Source organism: Leptosomus discolor, chromosome 5 (assembly GCF_034619465.1).
Source record: "Leptosomus discolor isolate bLepDis1 chromosome 5, bLepDis1.hap2, whole genome shotgun sequence".
NCBI lineage: Eukaryota > Metazoa > Chordata > Aves > Leptosomiformes > Leptosomidae > Leptosomus > Leptosomus discolor.
The window spans coordinates 79,435,229-79,460,430 of NC_141395.1; the positions used below are offsets into that span (position 1 = coordinate 79,435,229).

The window sequence follows — 25,202 nt, forward strand, 5'->3', positions numbered from 1 at the left end:
TTGGTATTGTGCATATATGGTTATCTGCTGGTGAATTCCTTCTTGTTGCAGCTTGCATAACAGAGATACCATTAGCGAGTGGAAGAACAGCTGTGCCGGGGTAGCCCAGCAGTTGATAAAAGCCTGGGATCTTTCCTGATGTCATAAACAGCATGACAAGAGCAGAGTGTAGGAAAAGGGCAGAGATATAGGGATACCTTCTCCAGTATGATCTCCCAAACTCCAGTAACTTGCAGCTCAGGGGAATGGCAGAACAAAGGTGTAAAATTTGTATTTAATGTCCATGCTGAATTTCTCTTCCATGACTTTATCCCTTTATTTTCCTTTTTTTTTTTTCTTTTAAAGTATATAAAATTTGAGAATCCACAAGGAGTTCCACAGCTTACCATATGCAGTGCAAAGCACTATGTTCCATTTTTTTATTTTTTATTTTGAATTTGCTACCTGCTGTTTAAAGTACTCCGCCCTTTGTGTCGGAATAGACTGTGTTCGGACATTGGACACGCACCCCTCTCTGCTCTCTGGGATTTTTACAGGCCTGTGAGGTCAGGCAGGGTGCTTGGCCTCTGTGTTGCCATGTGCTCCTGTCCAGAGACGCAGCTTGTCCCTCCTGTAGGTGCTCTGCAGAGATCTGAAGGGTTGTACTTGCTGTTTCAGGTCATAAGGAGGAGTAGGTGGGACTTCTGAAGGGGCTGCTCTGTAAAAGGAAATTCAAGGTAAAGTGTTTCTGGAAAAGCTTCTGTCAGTTTCCTCCAACTTCTGTTGCAACACTTAGTCTTTTCTTCTGTTTATCGAGGCCAGCTTCTGGCCTTTAGGACTGAATTCACCTTTACTAAGGAATGCCTTCTCTCTCTGAGTGAGAAGCATGCTGAGAGGACGTGCTGCTTGCTTGGAGTGATGTGTGGTGTAGGGGGTAAATGGTCCTGTAAAAGTATTAGGAGGTGTTTAAAGTAGGGTACTAGAGAGTTAATAATACAGCACACTGAAAGCTGCATAAAGTGCTTTTCAGATTTTGCTTGACTGGTATCGTCAAGTGCAGTAATTCTGTATAGCTGCGAATGTAAAACTTCAGTCCCTGCTTCAGCAATGGTTTACGTGTTTGTAAAGATCATGAGAAAAGGCATAAGGAACCCCAGTTAGTTACTATAGTTTAAGTAGTTGACTGAGTTTCTGAAGGATATAACCGTTTTCAAATACAGAGAAAGAATGTGAGATTAAAAAAGGAAATCTGTAGCCTGAGTCACCCCTGCTGGTGACGGAGAAAATAGGATTTGACTCCTGCTGCATGAATGTTGCTGCTTTTTCACAGAGTTGGTCTCTAAGGATCTGAGTTTTACAGTCTCAAAAGTATCTTCACAGATCAAAAGTAGGTGAAATGCAAGGGATGCAGCTGGGATGGAAGAGATCTTAATGTAGTTGAAATACTAAATATCATCTGTTTTCTTAGGTTATGGTCACATGGCAATCTTAATCAGCTACAAATTAGTGCATCCATTGAAAGGGATAGAGATACCGTGTGTGTAGTTGTCCTCCTTTGTGCTGCCCTTAATGCAACAAAAAGGGCAATTTTTATCTGGTCTAATTTCTTGACTTTGTGGCTTTCTGAACCTTAGCGTGCTGGTACAGAGGAGGTGGTGGGAATGAGTCGTTGGCAGAGGGAAACAAGAAAACCGTCTTTTTCGGGTCCTATGGAGCAACTGAGCACTCTAGCTTTCCACAGAAACCTGCAGGGATGCCTGTTGGCTGATGTAGCAGCTGGAATGTGGAATGCTATTGATTTTAACTTTCATTTGCTTAACCATTCATCTTTCCTGTCCAAATTTTCATGATATGAAATTTTTTATTACACCTTTTTTTCTATACGTGCATTCTGCGTGCCAAAGAGAGGCTTTTAACCGTGCGCATACATGTAGCGTGTGTTATAAGACATCTGTTGTGTTTTGTAGACATCTGAAACAGTGAAACAGTTGTTATTTCCTAAGGAGAAGGAGAAAAATCTGTGTTCATTCGTATGCCTCCACTGAGTTAAATTGCGTTTAGAGGTTTTAAATTTTTATTAAAAAATATAGTGAAGAAGATGCAGAAATATAAAAGTGAAGAAAGTGTCTTTCTGGCTAAGTAGAAGTGTTGATGAAAAGGTACTACATTTGTTGGTGATAACATTGTGTCTTGTCTCGTATCATCTAAGTCTAAGGGTGTTTGTGAAGAGGGTACACTTTTGCATAAATTTTGAAGTTTATATTCTGTTCATAGCTCCTTCTTTGCAACTTTGTAAGAGCCGGTGTGCTGCTATTTAATTTTAAGATACTGCAGCCTCTAAATCTACTATTGTTCTAGCATCTTAAGCTGTCTAGTTTTTATGTAAGATTATACATCAGTTGTGTGAGCATCTTGGGTATCTTTAAGACTTACGTTGATTTTATTTAAGCACTAACTGGATTCATTAGGTTTAGCTAATATAATTTTTAGAGTGAGCTGGAGTGAATAAATAGGTTTTGAGAACCAAGGTAACTTTATGATAAATGCCATAAATTAATGATTATATTGTTAGTCTTAATTTTGTGCTTGGTGAGAGAATTGTGTAGTTAAAAGAAAAAAACATCGGACTGAAATATGAATAATTCAATTTGGTTTCCAATTAAATATACTTTATTATGTAATTGACGCTCTTTTGGGTGGATTTAAATTATGTCATTGCTTTGTTCTATGTTTAAGTGTAACCTATATTTTTTTGTTTACATATTAGACAAGAATGAAAACCTACATGGTAATGACCAGCTTTGTTCATGCACTCTTTTTACGCTGTGGTAGCAGTTTCGGTTTTCATTAGCTTTCCCAAATTCCTTTCTCGATCCTGAATCATAAATTATATTCCTTAGTCTTGCCACACCAACCTGTACTCTTTTGAAATGATATATATCCTCCTCAGCTGTAAGACTGCTGTTTAAAGAAATCAAAACAAAAAGAACAAACCCAAACCCCAACAATATCTTCCTTCTCACTGGTGTTTTCTGATTCTTCCTGTACACAAAAGTGTCGTTTCCAAACTTTGTTTTGCCCCAAGTGCTTTAATCTCTATTCTAGCTAATCCTGTGGGAAGTGCCATTTGCTGATTTACTGAAGCTGATTGTACTTTCACCTTCCTTGCTGCTACTTGCAGGAGACAAGTTCCAGGGACCCATGTCGTTTAAATCCCCTTAAAGAAGTAGTAGTTACCTGAAAATGACTGTAGGAATGCCTCTTCCAAAGGAGACGAGAGTGAACGGACTGAAATAATAATATCCATACGATATGTAGTATCACAAGGAAATGATAAACTGTGAGCATTTTGAAGGTTTGTTGTTTGTTTGGGTTTTTTTTGTTGACTCCAAGGGAAAGAAACTAAAAGTCAGTAGCTGCTACTAGAATCTGGCTGTTGCTGGATAAACTGCTGGTGCCATTAGTAGAGCAAGAAAATTGATTTCCAAGGAGTTAATACTTACTTCTGTGTTTAAGGTCCCTTATGTCGATAGGATCTGCTTTATGTGAGTTATGTACAAAGTCTATGTTTTTTCTGACAAAAACTCACTGAAATAATATTATGTAGAGCAGAGTTTGTGGCACAATTCTTTGATACGCGGTGTGGGTGTGTGCCTGGGAGTCTGGCACAAGTGTTAGCAAAAGTGTGTTAAGCCCTAGCTTGAGGAAGAGAAGGATGACTGTGCATGGGGGGGAGCAATTCTCCAGAGACTTTTGTGCTTTTTTGACAGTTCAAGTTGCTAAGAATCACAGTTCTTGCTAGTAATCCCTTACTGTGGGGGCGGTGAGGCACTGGAAGAGGTTGCCCAGAGAAGCTGTGGCTGCCCCCTCCCTGGCAGTGCTCAAGGCCAGGTTGGATGGGGCTGGGAGCAACCTGGTCTAGTGGAAGGTGTCCCTGCCCATGGCAGGGGGGTTGGACTAGATGATATTTAAAGTCCCTTCGAACCCAGACCACTCTGTGATTCTGTGATGTTTATCACCAAGATCAGTTTCTACTCAATGGAAGCTGGTTTAGAGCCTGTGCCTATGGAGCGTCCTGTCACTGGATGTTTTCGAGTGTTGTCACTAGCTGTGGGTTTTCCAGCATCTGCTACACAAGAGAAGTTAGAAAATGAATCTGATCGTTGTATCTGGAAACAAATCTTACGGTTTTATTTTTTAGTTATCTGTAAACGTACCTTGTACACACAATGAGCTATACTCAGAAATATTAACGTAAGTCAACTGAGAACTTAAAGGGAGGAACTGCCCCAAATATTGTTAAATATTCCCAAATGTGTCAAAAAGTGCACGAGATCAAATATCCGTTCCATGCTTATTAGGAAAAACATGGTGCTAACATCTTTTTATCTAGAAGTAATCATTCCTAGATAGCAATTAGTATCTGCATGGATGCTCTTGCAGAAGAGGCTTCTGGGTAGGAGTGTGGTTGCAAAGAGGGATCCAAAGATCAGTTGTCAAAACAAATTGCGATTTAGGATTAGTGGACTTTTTAGAGAAAGATTTTTTTACAAGCAATAGCTACTGTGCTGCCATTTCAGTAACACTTGAAGAATAATTTAGTGACTATTATTTTTGCAGCTCTTCAGAGACTACACAAATGAGCTTGCTCATCTAACGTGACCTTTACAGCACTGATGATTTTTCTCAAGTACACAGGTTTGGAGAGAGGCTGTTGCATCGCATCAGGCCATGTAACTAGCAGCAGGAGATGTGAGGGAAGGTCAGCTGGTGGGATCTCTGTTAAGCTTTGGCATTACCCGAAAAAATTATTTTCTGGAAAAATGTATTTCCTAAATTGGATTACTGATTCTCTTATCATTAGCTTATGGTTAAACTCTTGAGATTTACCGTTTTCAGGGAAATAAAGCTTTTTTTAAAAGAATATTATCTTTTAATTTGGCTGATTTTGGGAGTAGCTGGTAAATGGTGGTGTACTAAATGATGTTGGCGGCAGTTACTACAGTGATAAGTGCTTTTTGATGTGGATTGTTTTGTTTCTTTTCTCACTTGGACCCTTTGGGTTTTTATGTACTTCATGACAGGTTTTAACTGTGCCTGTCTATATCCATCTTTATATAAAGTGATTAAGTGTCTCTAGAAAATTCTTAACCACTCCCTTATTTTTGTCATGTAGGCGTGTGCTGGGACCAACAATTGGAAACAGACTTCACAGTGGTGACTGGCAGGGCGATAGAGCAAGTGTTATGGTTGAGCCCTGGGTGCAGGCTAAGTGTAGACAATATCTATACAGAATAAAAAGACACGAGGTTCTAAAGAAACAATAAGTGGTCTCTCTAAACATGAGTTTGGCAGGTTTTGGTACATCAAGGATAGACAGCAATCCAGGATCTAGCACGTTACGCACTGCACAGTAGTATAATTTCTGGTTTAAAATTTAGTAGCTATTAGAATAGAGCATGGCCCAAAAATAGAAATACCCTTTACTGAGATCAGGTTCTGGAGGGTTGAAGAGAGGCACAAGCAGTGTCTGTCTGTGTCTGGCAGAGCTGGGCTGGGGTGTGGGTTATGGGGTGTTGACACACGCCTTCTCTGACCTGGTACTGACTTGTGTGTGCTGTGTCATTCTGGTAAAAGCACATGTGCAGCTACGCAGTGATCTACATCAGTGAAGGGATCCACCCTTCCCTCCACCCCAAAATTAATTTGATTTTGTTTCCTCAGGTGGACAAGTTTTCCAACTTTTATATTGGTATGAATAGCTACCAGTAAATGTACAACTTAAAGAGGGAGGGTGCTGCGAGACATCTTGCCTCAGAATGTGAAATGGTAGCTGTAAGTACAGATTTCTATCAATGTGCAACACACTGCTGGAAGGTGAGCTAAATCTGCCGTGCTCAAAAGGAGCCCCGTGGTTCTCATGGAGCTGAGGTCACCACAGCAGGTCCTGAACTGGATCACCGTGTGGCCAACATGAGTGCTCCGGTTTGAAGGAAGGAGAGACACTGCTTGCTTCAGTAGGAGAGATTTGAACTATGTTAGTGGTTTGAAACTGCAGCCTAGGTTCAAAGTAGCTAAATTTTAGCAGAAAAGAGAAATTAAATCTGGGGTGACTGTCTGAGCGATTCTGAACTGAGGGGTTAGAAGAGCTGATCTTGCAGGACCAGGAGTTTTCTTTCTGAGCATAAGCTTCAATATAAGGGAATGCAGGAATATGAAGCCTTGACAGGACATATGTCAGAGATCTTACATGGCAGATCTGCTGAGTATGAGGAGCAAGGAGCTTTCCTTGTTTAATTTCACATAAGCAGATTAAATATGGTCTTTTTTTTTTTTCCTTCATTTCTTCACAAATCTGTATCAGGGGTTTTTGTGAACGCTAATTCTGCATGACCGTTTTTAAGAGTAAATCTTTGTTCAGCCAAGGAGGTAGCAAATCTGTGTTGCAGGTACCTTTAGTAAAATATCTGGTCTTTCCAGAATGCATAAATGATAAGAAAATATTCTCCCAGGGAAGTTAAAAAAGACTCCTGGGAGGCTGTATCACAGAAATGAGTAAAAAGCATCTTGCAGGAATGGATGGTGATGAGGCAGAGTTTAGTATCTAGGACGGTAGGAAGGAATACATCTGAATACCTGGAAATTGTCACAGAGAATCAGTCCTTGGTTCTCTAAGGCATTGCAGTTTTCAGTGATATAAATGTATGTCAGTTTTACTGGGAGATCAGATTTTGTGTTTTCAAAGATGGGGAGTGAAAGTACTTAGTATTTTCATTTGGAAATGCTGGAAAGTAAAATTAACAGAAACTGCAAAAGTATGCTTTCACCTAACTGGGGAAAGCAAGGCTGTTCCTCTCGGATTTAGCATGCTTCAGTGGTAACATTAGTCTGGAATAATAATTGACTTCGGCATGGAGTGCAGCTTGCTTCCTTTGCAGCAGAGTGCAGCTAAAAATTATTAGCAAAAGACATTCATGAGAATATAATATTTTTGGAAACAAGCTACCTACGGTTATATAAAATGAACAAAAAAACCCCAAACCCCCACCCAAAAGCACCGCAAACCCCCTAGGTAACAGTTGTTTGTGTACCTAGAATCCTACGTAGGGTTGGGTTCCTGCGGCGGTAGGCATTTTGCACGCTGCCCTGGTATATGGTTATAAGTGTGGGGGGATTTGCTTTATTTAGGGAGTTTTGGACTAAGAACAACTAGTTCCTTTAAAGATTCTATTTGCAAATACAAAAATACAGAATTGACCTGTGATGTCATTCTGGCTTAGATCACTGTCTCCTTCAGGCAGTGGATGTCATTTCTGTATATTGCTTTTCTCAGTGATTGCTCTCTTGAAATAATGAATGTTCCCTTCCCTCCTGTTCCCGTGTTAGTGATTAAATTTATTTCTAATCTAATCAGATCCAATTTGGAAGATTTTTCTAGTCTATTTGTTCTAATCTTCTACATTGATACCTTTAGGATCAAGTACCACGTTTCTTGGAGTTCTTGTATTTGTTTTCTCCTCCTGAGTGTTCAGTTTGCTTCAATATTAGAATTTAGTACAAAGTTTTATCTCTGAATCTCATCAGCATTAACTGTTGTCTTTTTTTCTGAAATACTGGTTTCAAATTCTTATACTATCCTGTGTTCAAACTCTCCATAGACAAGTGAATCATTATATTTTTCTGGTCATTGAAGATGTAGAGAACTTTAGTAGAAATGTATGAGAAAAACTGTCTGGCATAGCATGCAGGCAGAGGCAAAATCTTTTGACAGGTTTTGCAAAGGAATCTAAGGAGAATCGCCTGCTGTGCACTGTCTTGAAAAGGAACACAGAGTTCTTAATCTTTTATTAAAGTTAAAAATTTTAACTGTCAAGGTGAAAGTCAAGTAGAGTCCACTATTTTACTGGGGAGCAAAAGAAATAATGGTATTTGCAGTTCTGAATATTTGAATCCATTGTCCTGCTGCAAATGAAAAAGTAGAGATAAAAAGTATTAGAAACCACTTATATAAATTCTGTGGTTCCAAACTTTCTAATTTTAGCTACCCCAGAAGTGTCATTTGAGAATATGGAGATTTTCAGTTACAGAACTGAAACACTACAGTTTCTTTTGTTACAGACCTTCATATATTGTTCAACTCTAATATTTTGCTTGGTTAAAATGGGGCTGCTCCAAAATAGAACTATTTTATATGAATTGCTTTCTCTCTCTCTGGGTTCCTACTGTAAGCGTGCATACACTGAAATACTCGGTATTTTGGACTTACCTAGGAGCAGTACCCTCATGTATGACCATCTCCAGTCCTTAGCCCTCTAGTTGACCTGAAGCTCCTGCTGTGATTTTTTTTTGAGCTTCTTAGCTCCCAGTGCAATATCCTTCAATCATCTCAGCTTTGACAGTGTAAGTTCCGCTTATGGGTTAAGTTTTCACTCGCAGTGTTGCTGGTGATGACCCTCTCCGATGAGGTACACGCTGCTGTAGGAGCTGCTGCCGTTTTGCCTTGGTCTGCCAGTCTTCAGATAGCAGACCCCCAGGAGCGCCGAGCTTTGAGCTGTTTGGATAACCTGACTACCCAAGGGTCTCTGCAACACGAGCTTTGTGGTCTGCGGTAGCTAACAGGCTCAGCTGGGCTGCTGTCCTGGCAGTAATTCTGAGTACGAGTTCTCCAGTCTTCAATGATTTAAATGTGAATATAATATGTCAAACACTGCCACCTTCATTAAACCTTGAGATTATTGATCCAACGTTACTTATTTGATCGGGAAATTGCCTATGATCTAAATGGCAAAAAAGTATAGCCAATTATTTAAACATTTCTGTGTGTGTTCTCCAAGGATAGCAGAGAACCGTGTACAACATACCAAGTATGCAGAATAGCCAAAACTCACGCTTAAGTGCAATTGACTGGATCACTGTGCACAGTACTAGTACGTGGCTTTTAAGTTTCTTAATTCCACAAGTCTAGACTAACGTTTACTGTGATTTTATTTTTTGCTTTATCATAATAGTTCGTTCTCATGTTAATTTGATTTCTTACATCAGATTGTGAGTGCGTAGGGAGAGGTTATGTTGCTTGGAAAAGTACCTAGAAATCTAATCTTAAATTCATCATTTCTTAATAACATTTTCTTCTGGATTTTGAAACTGTTGCAGAAAATTTGAAATTCAGAGAGATGTCATCCTGCAAATGCATATTTCAGTGTTGTTACGAATGTTTTCTTTCAGTCGCATTATGTTGCACAAAATCAGATCTTAGCCCCTTTCTTTTGATTTGCCACTTTGCATCTTTTGTTGTGGAGTTTGGCGCAAGAGATTAGCGTGATAATCTGCGTCTATAGTTGGAAGACTATTCCTGTGGGAAAACGGTAGAGGTTAACAAGCAGTTTAGTTGTGGTAGAAGCTACAGGGCTATAGTAGAAGCATCTACTATCTATTTCTTGGGTTTTTTGGTTTTGTGGTTTTGTTGTTTTTTTTTTTTTCAAAATACATTACAATTTGAATAAATGCTTTGTCCCTCACAAAAGTGTTTTTCTTTTAACACTGTCACTAGCACTCTGCCTTCAGAGCATTTTTCAGTTCAGTTGTATAATTCATCTTGAAGGGGTTGAATGACCTGAGACCTTCCTGCAGGCTGAATATGTTGTATCTGCAGTTTTTTCCAGCCTGTGAAACTACTTATTTTGTGGGTGTCTTTTTTAAATGTTACAGCGTATTCTGTTGATCAATGAAGTAAATATTTAAAGTTTGTTTATTTCTTGTTATTGTAGGCATTGGATCAAGACAGAACTGCACTACAGAAGGTGAAAAAATCTGTGAAAGCAATATATAATTCGGGTCAAGGTAAGACATTGTTTTCAGTTTTACGTGAGAACCGAAGCGTTTGATTTCAAGTTTGAGAAGTGTCTTGCAGTTTATCCTGTTGAAGTGTAGGGCATAAGAGATGCTTGTCTGTTTAAGAGTCTTTGGACTTGAAAATTTTCCCTCCTTGCTTCTGATTATACGTCAGATTAATGTGCTTTCCAGTTCTTTCACCCTCATACTCCTCCTCAAGGGCGTGTCGGAGAATTCCCAAACCCGCTGTCATAACATTTCAAGCGGTTACCTTCAACTAGAACAGTGACAAGACAGTGTCCTAGACTGAATTTATGGAGTGCACTTCTAAGTGAAATAAGAGCTTGTTAAGAAGTTTAATAACTAACTAACTAACTAGAAGCACCTACAGGTAGATGTGTTTGTTTCTTCGACACTTGCTCTCTCCTCGTAACAGGTGCAATAACAATGATGTATTTCCCTTCTTACCTGAAATAGTGGAGCTTTATCGTTATTTTGCTTGTTTGAAGATGCTGTTGATGTTTCATTGGAGCTATAGTAATGACTTTGATGAGCGGATAGGTGGCTGGAATTTGAACTGATAATCCGTTTGAGTTCAGTAACAAATGATGATCAAACACAGTTCAATATACAAATTAGGCTTGAAAAAAATATCTGGCTTCTACCTCTTGTTTCTCTTAAGGTCTGAAAACCGTACCGAAGGGAGACAGGGTAGCAGAGCTGTACGCCTTCCAATAACCATCTGGCTGTAAATACTGGATTTTAGAAAATCCCCGTCCCCATTCCCTAGCAGTAATGATCAGTTCAGCAGATATTTCCCTTACACTGAGTCACTACTTCTGAGTGTTCCTAGTTTCTCGTTGTTTTGTGTGTTGTCCCATTAACTCGTTTTTTTTGGAAGCATGTGGGGTTTTTTCATGTATTGTAGATTCTTAACTTTTCTCTTCCGTCATTCCCTAATGTTGTTGCCCTGCTAGCACCATGTTTTAAATAGCTTTTCTGTAACTTCAGTTGGTGATGAATGTTTTCCCGATAGAATGTGAAGTCTGATACAAAGTGAGAGTAGTATTTGGTATCTGTGTATTTAATTTTATGCTTTTATAAGTATTCAGATTCTCCAAGCAGCTTTTCCATTTGAAAGTACCTACTTACTGAATTTCAAAACTGGTGAAAACTGTAGAACACATGAAAAGTGTTCTGCCTATTTTGAAATCTATAAATGATACTAGAGATTCTAGCTGTCATTTCAATCTTGTAATTAAAAGTAATATTGTTTTCGATGCCTGTAAGTAGGCCATACTATATCAGGAACTAGTTTCATTGAGTAAAAGCAATAGAAGGTTCATTAATGGTTTTAATTTGGCTGCCTCTGCACTTAAAAAGGACCAGAGATAGATAGGTAACTGTTTTAATCTTTTTCTTTTCTTTTTTTTTTTTCTTTTTTGGAACAAGTCTTGTTTCAGAGGTACAAGTCGGTATGAATTCTTTTGGATAAAGAAAGCACTGTATGTAATACTCTAGCTCCCTCTTCAGAATGCTGTTGTGAGAGGCTACATTGTTTGAGAAGATGTGCACAGGGGGCAATTCATGCAATAACTGATAAACAAAAACTAGGGTTAGTAAGAACAATACTAAAAGCATGTGTTTATACATATGAAACCTTCTAAAAATAAATATGAAGTGACCGAATTAAAACGCAAACTCATTTTGCCTGATTGTACAAAGAGAATTGCTAAGCCAGCTGTTTTCTTATGCTTCAGTGATGAAAGTGGATTTTGTTGATGTTTAACTTAATGAAAGACAAACTAAAACCAGCTGTAAAATGCAGTGTCATTTATCAGGTCAAGCAAAAATTAGGTCAAGGTTTATGTATTTCAAAAGAAAGCCTCCAACTGCATTGTAACAACTCACAATTGGAATTTTATTTTACAAATTTAATTGTTTGCTAGAAGGTGAGACCATATTTAAACTACTGGAGTAGGAAATATTTTTTTAAAAAAAAACTTTACTGCTTCATAATCTGCTTTGAGAACTCTAGCTGGACTGGTGAGAAATGGTTATTCGGGGGCAACAGAAAATCTCCTCTCTTCAGTAATCCAATTCATACTTTACCAAAAGTCATAGCTAGGATTTTTGGGGTTGTAGTGGGGTTTTTGGTTTTGATTTGGTTTTTTTTTTTTTTTTGCCTGAAGTAACTTTTGAACAGTGGCATTCACAGTGTCTCACGCGGAATTCTTCAGAAAGCCCTAGCCCTCTGGTGTGTTGGTTTGTTCCTCTTCATTGCTGAATTGTGAACCGCGGGGGATTCTCTTCTGTTATGAAGGGAGCCTAAATGTCACCCAAATATTTTTGCGTTTTGTGCACGTCCCTCCCCCATTGGTCATATTTAGATTTATATCTACCTGCTGTGGAATGGAAACGTACCAGCGCAGAAACGTGGAAGTCCCTTAGGAAGGTCCCATCCCCTTTTCCACATCTGCAGGTACTGTTTGGGAAAGTACAGTTCATGAAATCCGGTGAGACGTACAAATTTTTACCTCTTCCTAACCTCTTCCTCCTTACCTGGCTTGCCTTTTGTTTCTGCTGTGATAGATTGCATCTGTTAACTAGGGAATGGTACTTGAACTTAACGGAGAATGTGTCCTGACTAGCTTTGCCATGACATTTGGATTGAATTGTAACTGCCGTGGATTGCACAATTAGTTTCGTTGCAGATTTTTCAATAGCTCTTTTTCATTAGTTCCCTGGTATAACTCCCAAATGCAGTCAAAATAATTTACACAATGGAGAAATAAAAACATAAAATCCACTCAAGACCAAAAGTACTGAGCCAGCCCAGCAGTCCGTATGGTGTCCTGCAGCGATCAGCAGCAGATGCTGGAGGAAGTAGAAGAGCAGTGCAAAGATGGAGTGCTTTTTTTCTATTATGATTCTTTTTTTAACGTTTTTGCAGCTCACAGTGATACAAAGGCCAGGAATTACCTGAGCCAGGACTGATACGCTTGATAATTCTTAACAGACCTTTACAACCCATTTTGTCTGAGGAATTTAAATTCATGTAAGCCTTTGTCATTGATAGTCTTGCATCAGTCTAGTTAAATGCTCCCTTGCAAAGTTGTCCCATGCGTGCTCTTCAGGCCTAGAGTCCCCCAGGGAGGAGACTGGCCCTGTCTCAAAGCATTGGCCTCAAGCCCACCAGAATGACTCATTTGATGTGAAATTGAGGGACTTTTGCATGTTTGTAGGGAGCTTTGAAGTGCCAAAGCTTGCTAGAGTAGTGTCAGAGGACTTTCTGGTGGATGAATCCAAACTTTGATTCAGTGTCGTCCATTCTATCTCTTGACACAGGTTTCTGGATTGAGGAGTTTCCGCAATCACCCACAGTATCTCTCTTCTGAGCTCAGCAACCCTAGGGGTTTTTGAGTGTGGGATTTTTTTTGTTTGCTTTTTACAGAAACGATCACATTTAATCATCCTTACTCTCTTTCTCCAAAATGGCATCATAGAGTTTCTTTTTTAAAGCAGGGAAGAGGATTGAATTTTGGGCAGCAGGGACAGGATCTGCACACAATATTAAGGGTTTAAGCACGCTACGGCAGTGTTTTTATGTTTCTCTATTGCATGCTGTGTTTCTGAACAATTTCTGATGTTCAGCTTGGTTTTGTTTGATGCTGAACGTTGAGGTGATATAATTCCAGAACCTTTCCTTGTCATGTGGAGTTACACAATTGTTTCTTAAAAGTTCGGAGTGTTTTCCCTCGTGTGTTACACTGCCTAATGCACACCTTCGTGCATCGGACATTCAAGGTGGGATTCCACATCTACCTCGGGAGCCACCCAGACGCTACCTGTTGCCGTAGCCTCCACACACAATTAATAGATATATGTAGAGACTTCGAGGCTGAGATACATCTGACTTCCTCTGCTTTCGCGCTGGGATGAGCTGAACAGTATCTTTTTCTGTGCTAAATGTAAGGGGAAGGGCAGACTGCAAGCTCCAATATGGGCATCTTTGTTGTAGAAGTCTGTGCTTGGACAGATGAATCTCCCATTTGGAGTCAGCTTCTGTTTCTGTTTGAATAATTTATAGTATTGTATGGAAAAGAAGCAGAGAGTTTATCACTGAGTTTTATTTCCTGGCTCATTTATGTGTTGTTGGACCCTGTGGGCCTTATCGCTGTTTCATACGGGACTTCAATGGTGACCTCCCTCTGTTGAGAAAATTAACTCTTTATTCTTTCCTTTCCCCCACTACATCTTTTTGACCTGTCTTTCCTCTGTGTGAGGCTCATCCCTCTCAGTTTGCTTAGTGTCTTTTAGTGTTTTGATGAGGGACTGATGGTCTCAAAAATCCAAACGGATCATTTCATGTGGCTTTCCTCTCCCCATATGCTTGTTGATCCCCTGGAGGGGGGAGGTTTTTGAAGTAAAAATTTCTTTTTATAAAACCGGTGTTTCTTGTTCAGCATTTTGTATTTATCCATATGTTCACTAATTCTGTTCTGCACTGTAGTTTCTACGAATTTGTCTGAGGAATATATGAACGTTATTGCTCTGCTGGTATATAATTGAATATTCAGTTCTCTCTGGAGCTCTTATTAAAAATAGCTATTATCTTTGCTTTCTCATTCTTCCTGTAGTATTGAAGCTGTTATAAATCAGAGGCTTTACTTTACAGCTATATAGTTTGCCTATTTTATTCTTCTCTATGTGGGGACTTGGCAATGCTCATTTTTTCCGCTTTTATGAATTTTACTGTTAGCACATAGATTTGGTATAAATCCTCTGAAGGACAGTTGAAAGAAAATTCTTCTATGTGGAGTTCTTCAAGCACGTCGGTGATGAACACGGATGCAAAAAGAGGGCATTTACCATTCTGGGCTGGCTTATCTCTCTTATACCACGATGATCTGGAGAACCTTGCAGACTCGCCAAGATGCTACTTACTCTGGAAATCGTTGAAAGAGCTTTTTATTACTTTTCCCTTCAGCTGTCTCAGTCCAGAAGGCATTATTGTTACCAAGTCCAGATAAGAATCTGATGGTCAAATATTATTTTTTTTCTTTTCTATGATTTTTTTCCTTTAGATTTCAGCTTTCTGAAGGATGTAATGAGAAAGCATGCTTTCTTGTTTCAAATAACTTACTTGGCCATCCTTTTTAACCTTGCCAGCTTTCTTGCTTTTTCTAAAGTCTTTCTGAGTCTTATTTCATGTGCATGTTTTTCCATTCATAAATGCAGCTTGGCTCTGACCTTGGTTATTTTTCCTCCGGCTACCCGCGGAACAAAGCTGTTTTATAAGTGCAACAAAAATAGTTTCAAGTTCATCAGGATTCTGAATCATGATTCTTCTTTTTCGGACTTAACCAGTGTGTGTACACACAAGTAATTCTCAGTGATTTAGATGTTTTTGGGGTTTCTTTGGATGTAATTTGAGTATAATGAGTGACAGGAAAGAGTTGTGTTTGTGCATTTTTCTTCTGTAAACTATTTAACTTTTTTTTTTTTGGTTCTTCAGTGTTTGCAGGATAATATATCTGAACAAAACTGTTCTAGACAAAGGAAAGTTAAGGCTTTAATTTTAGTAATGTGCCGTCTAGCTCTGGTATATAAAGGCTGTTCTTTAACCTCTCTTCACAGTATTTGTTCTTCAGATTCCTTAGTTAGTATGCACAAGGAGACATGAATTCCCCTGGATTCAGAAGCATATGCTAAAATTCTGGTAACTTTTGAATGGGAAATAAACATAGTAATGAATGTTGTGGGTTTCAGTGAAAGAGTACAAATTCTTTGTATGCCTTGGGCATCTGATTTCAGTCTTCTGTCCTTGTCCTGGGAAAAGTTTACCACAGGGTGGCTTTAGGAGTAGACAACTTCAGAGATGACCTGTGGCAGCAGAACAAGGTGGGATTCAGCCCTGGGAGTCCTTCAGCCTGAGCCTACTCGGTGCTCAGGGCTCAGACAAAGTGTGGTCCCTGCTTCTGGTGAGTGCTGCTGTGTAGCAGAAGGCTGCTGTAAGCTCCTGTGCCTGCCGTTCCTTCCTCAGTTGCTTGGATCTGCGCCTTCAGGTGTGTTTGTGGTATTTCCTCCTCACACATAATGCTCAACCTACACGTTATTGCACAGAAGTGAGGGATGCCACAGCATTGCTGTGCACTGGGCCCTGCCGGAGTTTTCTCAAAACAAAGGTAAATTCTGAGCCGAGTGTTTCTCAGAGGTGAAGGTGTGGATTGTGGAGAAGGGAGGATGCATGTCTTTGAGCTCAGAAAATCTCACTGCTGTAGCCGGTCCAGTATGTTGCTGTATACTACACCTGCCGTTCTGTAGGGGGGTCCCCAGCACGGGCTCAGGCGCTGGCTCCCTGGCCAGACCCCATGGCCGGGGGTGATTAGCGAGGCCCCTGTCCCTGCCCATGGCCCCTTCGAAGGCAGCTGCGTTCCTCAGTGGGTGTAGAGCCCATCCTCTGGTGTTGGTGATCCTGGCCCCTCTGGGGGAGCCGCTGAAGGAGGAAGAGGTGTGGCTGGGGAAGCTGTTCTGTTTTCATCACGGTACCGGCCTTTGTTTACGATGCTGAGGACAGGAGCCAGTTTGAGAAGGCAAAGGTTATCCTTTGTATAGACTGCTGTCAGTGTTCGTGGCTCAGTCTCTAGGGTTGTTGAGGTCCTTCCTACAGTGCTTGTCTTGAAGGAAATAAACATCATTATAGTGTTCTTTATGCAAAGGAAATCCTATTAGGACACTAGGAAGTAATTTCTGTGTTTGCGTGAGGCACCTACAGGGAGATGAAAGCATCTTCTTGGCTGTAAGCATGTCGGTTTTCGTGTGCTGCGTTGTAGCATAGGCTATGTTGCAGATTTAACTTTCCTCTGTATGCCTTTAAGGTCGAGTAAGGAACTGTCTTAGCTCTTCCATAGCAAATGTTTCTTCTCCTTTTACATGGTTTACGTTGATACTTAAGTAAAAATTGGAAGTTTATTATTCCTACGCAGTACTTGAATTTTGTGTATATATGTGGTAATTACAGAAATATTCCTTTTGCATCATAATCAAAGCCTGATTTCTAGATTTACGTGACTTGCAATCTGGGATTCTTGAAAATTTCCTATATATTGTTCTAGGACAAGAGTCTGCTTCCTGCTTCCTCTTTCTGACTGGCAATTTATTTTGCATTTCCACAGATAAAGGAAACAGTCGTCTTCAGCTTTTTTTCAGTTTCTTTCCAAAATTATTTTTTAAATGCTCTGTGAAACAGCACAGCACTTAAAATCAAAATGCTGTGAAATACCGTCTGGTTAGAAGCGCTTCACAGGCAAGGACAGGGATCCCGTGATCTAACAGACTTCTTTCTGACCTTGTTCCATCGTCCTTCCTTTTCCTTCAGCACGGTCGGGTACATTTGAGCTTTATTAGCTCAGGACTGCGTAAGCCCAAGCTGCTTCTTAGATAAAGTCTTCTATGTATATTTATGCAACAGCTTTTACATCAAAACAAAATGCATATTTTATTATTATACAGTGGTTTCCTTGGTTTTAATGCTAAGCTATTTGATTAAAACCGTATGCTTTTGGAACAGTTTTATTAAAAACATACTGCTCGAATTACAGCTCCATATTAACATAGGATTAAACATTTGGCCTTTTGAAAACCTCAATGTTGGTGTCTGATTTTAGAATGTAACTTGTCTGATGTGTGGGGTTTGGGGTTTGTTTTTGGTAAATAAGCATTATGATTATTTTTTTTTTTTAGTCTTCTAATAGGTTTTTACTTTTTGTTGTTGTTTTAGCGTTAGGGCACTGTTGTTCTAAGTACCCGCAATGCCTTGGAAGTGTTATTGTTTAACTCTTCATCGGCTCTTAGTTAATGCCAAAGTAGATTCATGCGTTGTGGCACGTTATCCACAAACCTTGTTTGAAACTTGTCTCTTTGTTTTTTTGGTCATCTTTTCAGGTTTCTACCCATCTCACCCCGCCCCTTGTAATTCAAATGTTCTCAGGCAATATGACAACTTGGAGAATGTAAAACTTGCAAGTCTTTTGGGGAAAAACTTGGTACCTATTGGCAACTATTAGGGTTTTTTCCTCCCTTTCATTGCCCAGAGCTTGTTCTAGTTGGAATAGCTCTGTGGTTTTGTTTTTGTGGGTTACAGAAAGAAGCATAGTCAGAGTAGGAAACTCATTAAAGTGAAATGTTGATTTAATTAATACCAACGATATTCCTCTGAGAGAGATGGAGGTGATAAAGTGTGTCCCAGAGGGCTGTAGTGGCAAATTTTCTATTTAAAGATGCTAAAATGGAAGTAACAAAAAATATGCAAACAGATGCCAGAAAGGAAAGTAATAGAAGCAGGAAAAACATTTCAGGCACAATGGTCTGTAATTCAGAATTTCCTTCATCCTTGAGTGAAGGGTTTTGCTTGCTTTCACTGGCTTCAGTTTCATCTTCTTGGTTCTGACCTCTCTGTATGTCCAATTTGCTGTTAAATATGTTGTAACAAGTCTTTGGCTCCATACTGTTATGTTCCGTGCTGAGGGGTAACTCAGTTTTACAGAGCAGTGAAAAGGGAATATTTGTAAGACAAGTTTCTTCTTTTAAACCTGCAGTCACTCAGACTTGGTCTCCTTAGTGTTATGTCTGATCCTATGGACTTTTTATTGTCCTGTAAGTGTCCTATATTAAAATTAAAAAAAAAGTTTGCATTACAGTAGACAATTATAAATTCTCATGTTTACAAAATGAACACGTGTACTTATATTGTTTGATTGTTTTTTCATTGATGTTACTACTTTATTAATAAGTACTGAGCTTTTTTCATTCATGTATTACAAATCCATTGATTTTAAAAGTGTATATATGTCTGTTGCTTAATAGTTCTTTTCAATATTAAAATTATTGTAATTTTCAGTAAATGCATTAACTTGCAGCTTTTTTGAAAGTACTGTTAGTTGGCTTGTCAGTATTTTGCAATACATAAGCTTAAAATAATAATTGACTGTCAACAAGAAAAACTTTCTGACTTTTAATTTTTCTTTGCAGATCATGTTCAAAACGAAGAAAACTATGCACAAGTACTAGATAAATTTGGAAGTAATTTTTTAAGTCGGGATAATCCAGATCTTGGCACAGCTTTTGTAAAATTCTCCACGCTTACTAAAGAATTATCAACGCTGTTGAAGAACCTGGTGAGACGTTTCAAACTTCCTTAGTCTTTTAAATTTTTCCCGAATAAAGTACAATACAACTGCATGGTCCTGATGGCTGGTGATAATTTTAAAGTTGCTTTCAGGTTTTTTTCAAAAACCAGTACAATGATTTCTGCAGAGATTACCTCTAAGGGGTGTTATTACATGCTCACTGTGTTTGGTTGTTAATTGGCAGTTAGGAAGAAAAATATAAATGTTGAGACGTCACTGGAGGCCTCATTCTCAAGTGATTGACAGTGTTATGTGTCTCTTCTTATGGACCTTAATCATGGAATCACAGATTTTAAGTCATTCCCTGACTTGGAAGTCTTTCCAGCTAAAAATCCAATACCATTACTTACAGCTGTTTTGTCTTACCTCAAAAAGATAAACTTTCACATTTTGGTAGAAGGATAACAATTTGGGGAGCGTGCTTAAATACTGTTAATAGTCCATTCTCCCTGTGGTATACAAAGCATCCATTGCTTAAATATTAGGCTTATGAAGTTGGTTTAAAGGTTTATCTCATCTAAGGTTCATCTTAGGCCTTTTACTTCTGAAAGCTGGATAATAAAAGCCGTAGTCATAGCAAATATCTTTGAACAGTGAAAGTAATGAAGCCACGTTTCTTGTGAAATTGTGTTTCACGGGCTTGATAGCTGTTGTATTCAGAATGTGGTATTTCAATTTTGCGTTTTTCTTCTAGTTGGGTTTATTTCCAAGCTTTTTCGGTATGTGAAGAATAAGAAATGCTACAGACTTTCTTTCCTAAAGCCCCTAGCATGAGCACAGCTCCTTTAGGTTACATCAAAGGTCCATGTAGCCAGTACCCTGGCTTCGACAGTTGCCCAAGAGTGAATCTTTAGGGCAGAGTGTAGGAAGAGAGCAAACGTATGTGGATAACTTCTGTACTATGGTCATGAAAACAGTCTTCGGCTCAGAGACGTTGGAGATGGAGGCAGTATCTTTAGCTTTGTAGTCCTTTTTAGTATTACCTGCATGAATTCTGTTTCTTCTGAACCTGATCCTTTCATTTATTATTCCCTGATTCTTTTATCTTGCAAGAAATGTAAGAATTTCCTTATTTTTCCCAGGGATTTACAAATCGGTGTCATTCTTCCTTTCCCTTCCTCTGTTACTTTCCTAGCTGAGTCTTAGTTGTTCCATAACTTGGATTGTCTTTGTAGGTGCTTTCTGTATCTTCTCTTAGTACTGTTGTACACTTTTCTGAAACGAGGGGAGAGAAACACGAAGATGGTTTCATTTCTTACTCTCTTTTCTGAAGTCTGATTGCTTTATGATTACTGAGCATTAAGCTTGATGGTTTCAAGGGATTCTATATTGTAACTCAAGGTATTTTTTCCCTTGAGATGTTTTTCTTGATGATTGTTATTTCATAAGCATGATTCCATATGCAGGTTTTTTTCTCCTTATGCATCACTTTACATTTTTCAGCAGAGACTTCAGTCTTTAATTTCATTCTCTGAGCGGTAAATGTTACAAGGTTCTTAGGCAACTTTTCATACCTGGCTTCTGCTTTTCTGCTCAGAGCAGCGTCGTACCAGCAGGCGTTCTCAGCTGGCTCTGCACTGCTCGGAGATTCGCTTACAAACGTCTCGGACTGCACAGGCCCTCGCAGCACTCAAAACGGGGTGTCACTTCTGACCTCTCATGCTTGTGCTTATTCCTGCCTCCAGAGTCTTGCCTTGTCTAAGGATGACCACGCTTCCCCTGATGAAGCTTGCTTTCTTGAAGAGCTTCGTTCCAGCCTATTGCTTGATCATCCTTTGTTTGTTTCAGTGCTGGCAGTTTTAAAGAGCAGTAGATAGGCGAGAAGCCTGCTTTCCTCTGTAAAGACTGTCATTCTGGGTTATTTTGGCCTCCTTTAATCTTAATTTAGCACACAATTAAAAATAAATATTTTTAAACGTGTGTTTAAAATGCAGTTTGTGGACAGTTCGGAGCTAGGACTCAAGTTTGTTGGAAGCTCTCTGGACCTCATGATTCCTTAAGGGCTTCCACAGAAATTTTTGACTTCTTTCAACTTTCTTGCAAACAAGAAATGGGGGAATATTTATTTATTTAAAGTAGTACTCATCAAGGGGAGAAAGCTCTTTTAACTTAAGAAGCCACACTAATTCAAAACCATGTTACGCTATTTCGGCTAGACTATGAAGCATTAGCTATCTAAATTCTTACTGACAGGATTTAAAATAGGCTATTCCCTAATTTACTTCATTCAGCAGTTTCAGCTATATGACAGGCTTATGTTACAAATGTCTCAGCATTTAAAAAACTTATTTTTCACCTTTGCTCTCTCTAAGATAGGTAATACTGCTTTGTTGAGGCACTGTTCTTAAGTATCATTCTGATTAATACAATTACACTGAAAGGAAAAGATTGTTACCATATCGAAATAGAATTTGGGGTCCAGTGAAAGAACAGTTGAGAGGAGGACTATACATATAATGCCACTGGTAAAGCCCCACAGTAGTTGCTGAGGCTTATGTTAATAAAATTAATTGAAAAAATGGCAGTAAGTATTAAGATGAATGACAAGGTAATAGGATTTTTTTTTTACATAGCCCAGATTGTTGCTGCCTTGTTTAATAAAAGTACAATAAAATAATAGATGGTCTTTAAAGACAGGAAGACAAATAAGGAATAGAGCTACACAGTAGGCAACAAAAAAACCCTTCAAAAATCTGGAACCATTTTTATGAAATATTTTTCCCCTGAATTGTGATATTATGCAGATTTCATGAGAAAGAGGGTACAGAATAATTTATTTTCTTCTGTGTGAAGGAATTACAGTGATCACTGAGAGTGATCTTCACTCACTTACTGTGATCACTTACTATGAAGTAAAGCCAGTGACTTTTATTACATACCCAACTTTGGGAAACTACCATTTTGAAATGTTTGCTCTGCACACAACGTCAAGAGTAAAGACATAGCCTTTAATCATTTTAACAAAACAAATAAGTGGCTATGCAAATTTTACTGTGAACTGTAATAGTATCGCTAAATATAACATCTGAAACTTAAAACCTATAAATATCACGTTATATTTCTGAGGGGTGTTTTTGGTATCGTTAAGATTACCTTAGAGTGGCACACAATGACCACTTCTGTAACGTTTTATAAAGGTAATTACAGTGTAATTGAGCATTGTTGACACTGGTCTATGTTTTCAGCAATCTCAGACTGTCCCTCCAGAATCGGTTTTGCTGTTTTTTACTACTTGTACCTCATTTCTTGTTCAGGTTTCATTCTTTATGCAGTAATTCATTATAATAATGGATTTAAAAGCTGTATGAAAATCTGCGTGTGTGAAACTGAGTGCATCAATATCTTTAAATTGATCTAGGTGGGGTGTTGGAAGGGCATTTGGAGCACATAGGGCACTTGTTTTTTTGACATGTTGCATGGTGCTTGGCTTTTTCCAAACGTGTAAAGCGTTGTTTTTTTTTTTCCCCCGCCTCCCTTTCTTGTAAATGTCCTCAGCTAATCTTTGCAGGCGAATTAACTTCTATTCGCATGCCTCCTCCCCAAATTATCATAGTTGTTTCCATCTGTAAATGTTTTTTTCTTTTATTTTGCCCTAGGTGTGAGACTGTTGTGCTTTATCAGACATGTTTCCAATTCATTTGGGCTACTGTTCTATCACGTCTTCAACAATGTAATAAATGTTTCCAAAATCTTACATATTAGGAGGAATACACTGCTGTTTAGGGTGGGGGTTTTTCCTAGCTGACATACTGGCTGCTTACTGTTCAGTAATTTAATTTCAAGCCAAGTATTAGTGGCTTGAATTGCTTATCCATAACAGAAACACCTCGAAAAATGCAAAAAGCTGCGGTAATATACTATTGTTCACGCATGCCCTGGTGACTGCTTTAAGTCTGCCAGATCGACCCATATTGCAGAAATTCGTGTTCTCTCTGTTTTTATGAACTAGACTGGGATTAAAATATTTTGAATATTCTTATCCAAAATTCACATTTGAGATATGAACTTCAGTTTAGGTTAAGTGCAAACTGATTAAAGTGATTGAGAATTAAAACAGTAATACCTCTCCTTTAATCTGTGTATTGATAAAGTAGGTATTACCTTAATCACTTGTTGGCTTAATATTCATAATTCTTTTCCTTCTCCAACAAAATTGACGTTGCTAAGGAGTTGTTAGTTGTGATGTATTGAGGTAAAAAGCCAACAGAGGACAAATTGCAAAAAGGCATAATCCTCCACAAATTTCCTGGCTCTTTTTATATTTCTGTTATGAAATAATATTGTGTGGGAGTCATGCGAATGGTTAAGCTGAGCAGAAAGAAAAATGGAACCTAGCTCTTTAAATAGAGTCAGAGCTTAGACTATACCCTATAAACGCCTTTATGAAGCCAGGTAAAGAAAAAAAGCTTTTTGGAGATTTAATCACTGATCAGGTTGTTGTTTGGCTTCATACAAAATCAGTATTTGAGCATTAATTACGTTGCAGTTAAGGAGAAAATGCATTCTCAGGTCTTTATCTCTTATGCCGTGAAGAACCTTTGTGTTTATGTTATTGTTTGAGGCTGCAGCTCAGTATGTTCTAGTGGCCGACCTTCATCTTGCTTTGAATACATTTTGAATATAACATTCTGTGAATTAAAAAATATAAAATATTGATACATGGAACAGTTGCCAAGGTATTTTGAACGTGAAGATACAAATGTGTCACGTTTTCTAAATTTGAATCCCATCTCATACTAAGAATAACCACAGAGTCATAGAATAGTTTGGGTTGGAAGGGACCTTTTAAAGGCCATCTAGTCCAAGCCCCCTGCGGTGAGCAGGGACATCTTCACCTAGATCAGGTTGCTCAGAGCCCCGTGCAACCTGACCTTGAATGTTTCCAAGGATGGGGCATCTGCCACCTCTCTGGACAACCTGTGCCAGTGTTTCACCACCCTCACTATAAAAAATTTCTTCCTACTATCTAAGCTAAATCTACCCTCCTTTAGTTTAAAATGATTACCCCTTGCCCTATCCAGCAGGTCCTGCTAAAGAGTCTGTCCCCATCTTTCTTACAAGCCCCCTCTAAGTATTGAAAGGCCCCAACAAGGAAGCACTTGACTTTGCTAAAGGTGCTTCTGGAGCCTTCTCTCCTCCAGGCTGAACAGCCCCAACTCTCCCAGCCTTTCTTCACAGGAGAGGTGCTCCAGCCCTCATCATCTGTGGTATCTGCAAGCTGTCTAAACGAACAAAACTTGAGGGGCGGCTGAGCAGCTATCAGGTGATAATTAAGTAGCTGTATAATACCCTGTGTTCGAAAGATCCACCTTCTCCTCTGCCGTGCTGAGACCCCCGTGCTTTCCAGAGAATAATGCACATCAAGCTCGAGAACCGTGCTTTGTAGGACTGCTTTGTGTGTTCGTTAGAACCACGGGCACATGAAACTGTGCTCGAGCTTTTGCAGCCAGGTTGGCAGTAATCTGTGTGGGACCTTACAGAAATCCTTTTTAACCCAGAGTATTTGGAGAGCAAAGCAAGTCTGGGTTCTTTTGGACTGACAGTGAATCTAATGAAGGAAAATGTTGGATTGTATATAGTGGATGTAGTTCATGTAGATAATGGCACGATACAAGAAGCTGCTTGTAAAATGGTAAGAGGCTGTGGCTCTTAAAACTGCAGCAAATGCAGACAGATCAAGCAATTTTATTTTACACCTATGAAAGAAGCAAACCATGATACAAGAGTGAGATTTCTTTGATTTTTTTTTCTTTTATGTGCCTGTATTTAAAATTGCATAATGTCACTTTTGAAAAACTTAGTGTTTCGTATTTCATACAAGTCTTTTGAAGATATAAAGAGTTTGTGAATGGAGCATTGTACCTGGAGAACCCGAGTGATCGTTTTGATATTCTCGTCTCTGGATTGTCTGCTTCACAGAAGCCCCCTAAAAATTAGTTTCATGGACTAAAATACGCTCAGAAGAGCTTATAGGAGAGGAGAGCTGGGCCGTATCTATGGCAGATTAAAACCACTGATGTAACGCTTTCCTGCTGCTTTGGTTTACAAGCAGAGGATGTGGTGTCTTGCAGCCTTCCTATCATTCTCCCTATCCTTCCTTAGCGAGGAACTGAGGAATTCGTGGAATATTTGAGGGGGAGAAACAAAGAGGGGTGTGAAGTAGGAGAGGCAACAGGCTTTTCTCTAGGCTGGGATAATGCT

General features: G+C 39.0%; 1 protein-coding gene across 7 annotated transcripts in view; it reads left to right on the forward strand.

Moving 5' to 3' along the window:
* The window catches only part of ASAP1 (ArfGAP with SH3 domain, ankyrin repeat and PH domain 1), a 129,965-nt gene that overhangs the window by 42,862 nt on the left and 61,901 nt on the right, over positions 1-25,202 (forward strand). For all 7 annotated transcript variants that reach the window (XM_086465485.1, XM_086465484.1, XM_086465487.1 and 4 more), the window contains exons 3-4: positions 9,747-9,819; positions 18,844-18,989. In XM_086465485.1, coding sequence (XP_086321611.1) covers positions 9,747-9,819; positions 18,844-18,989 — 219 coding nt within the window. The remainder of the gene's footprint in view (positions 1-9,746; positions 9,820-18,843; positions 18,990-25,202) is intronic.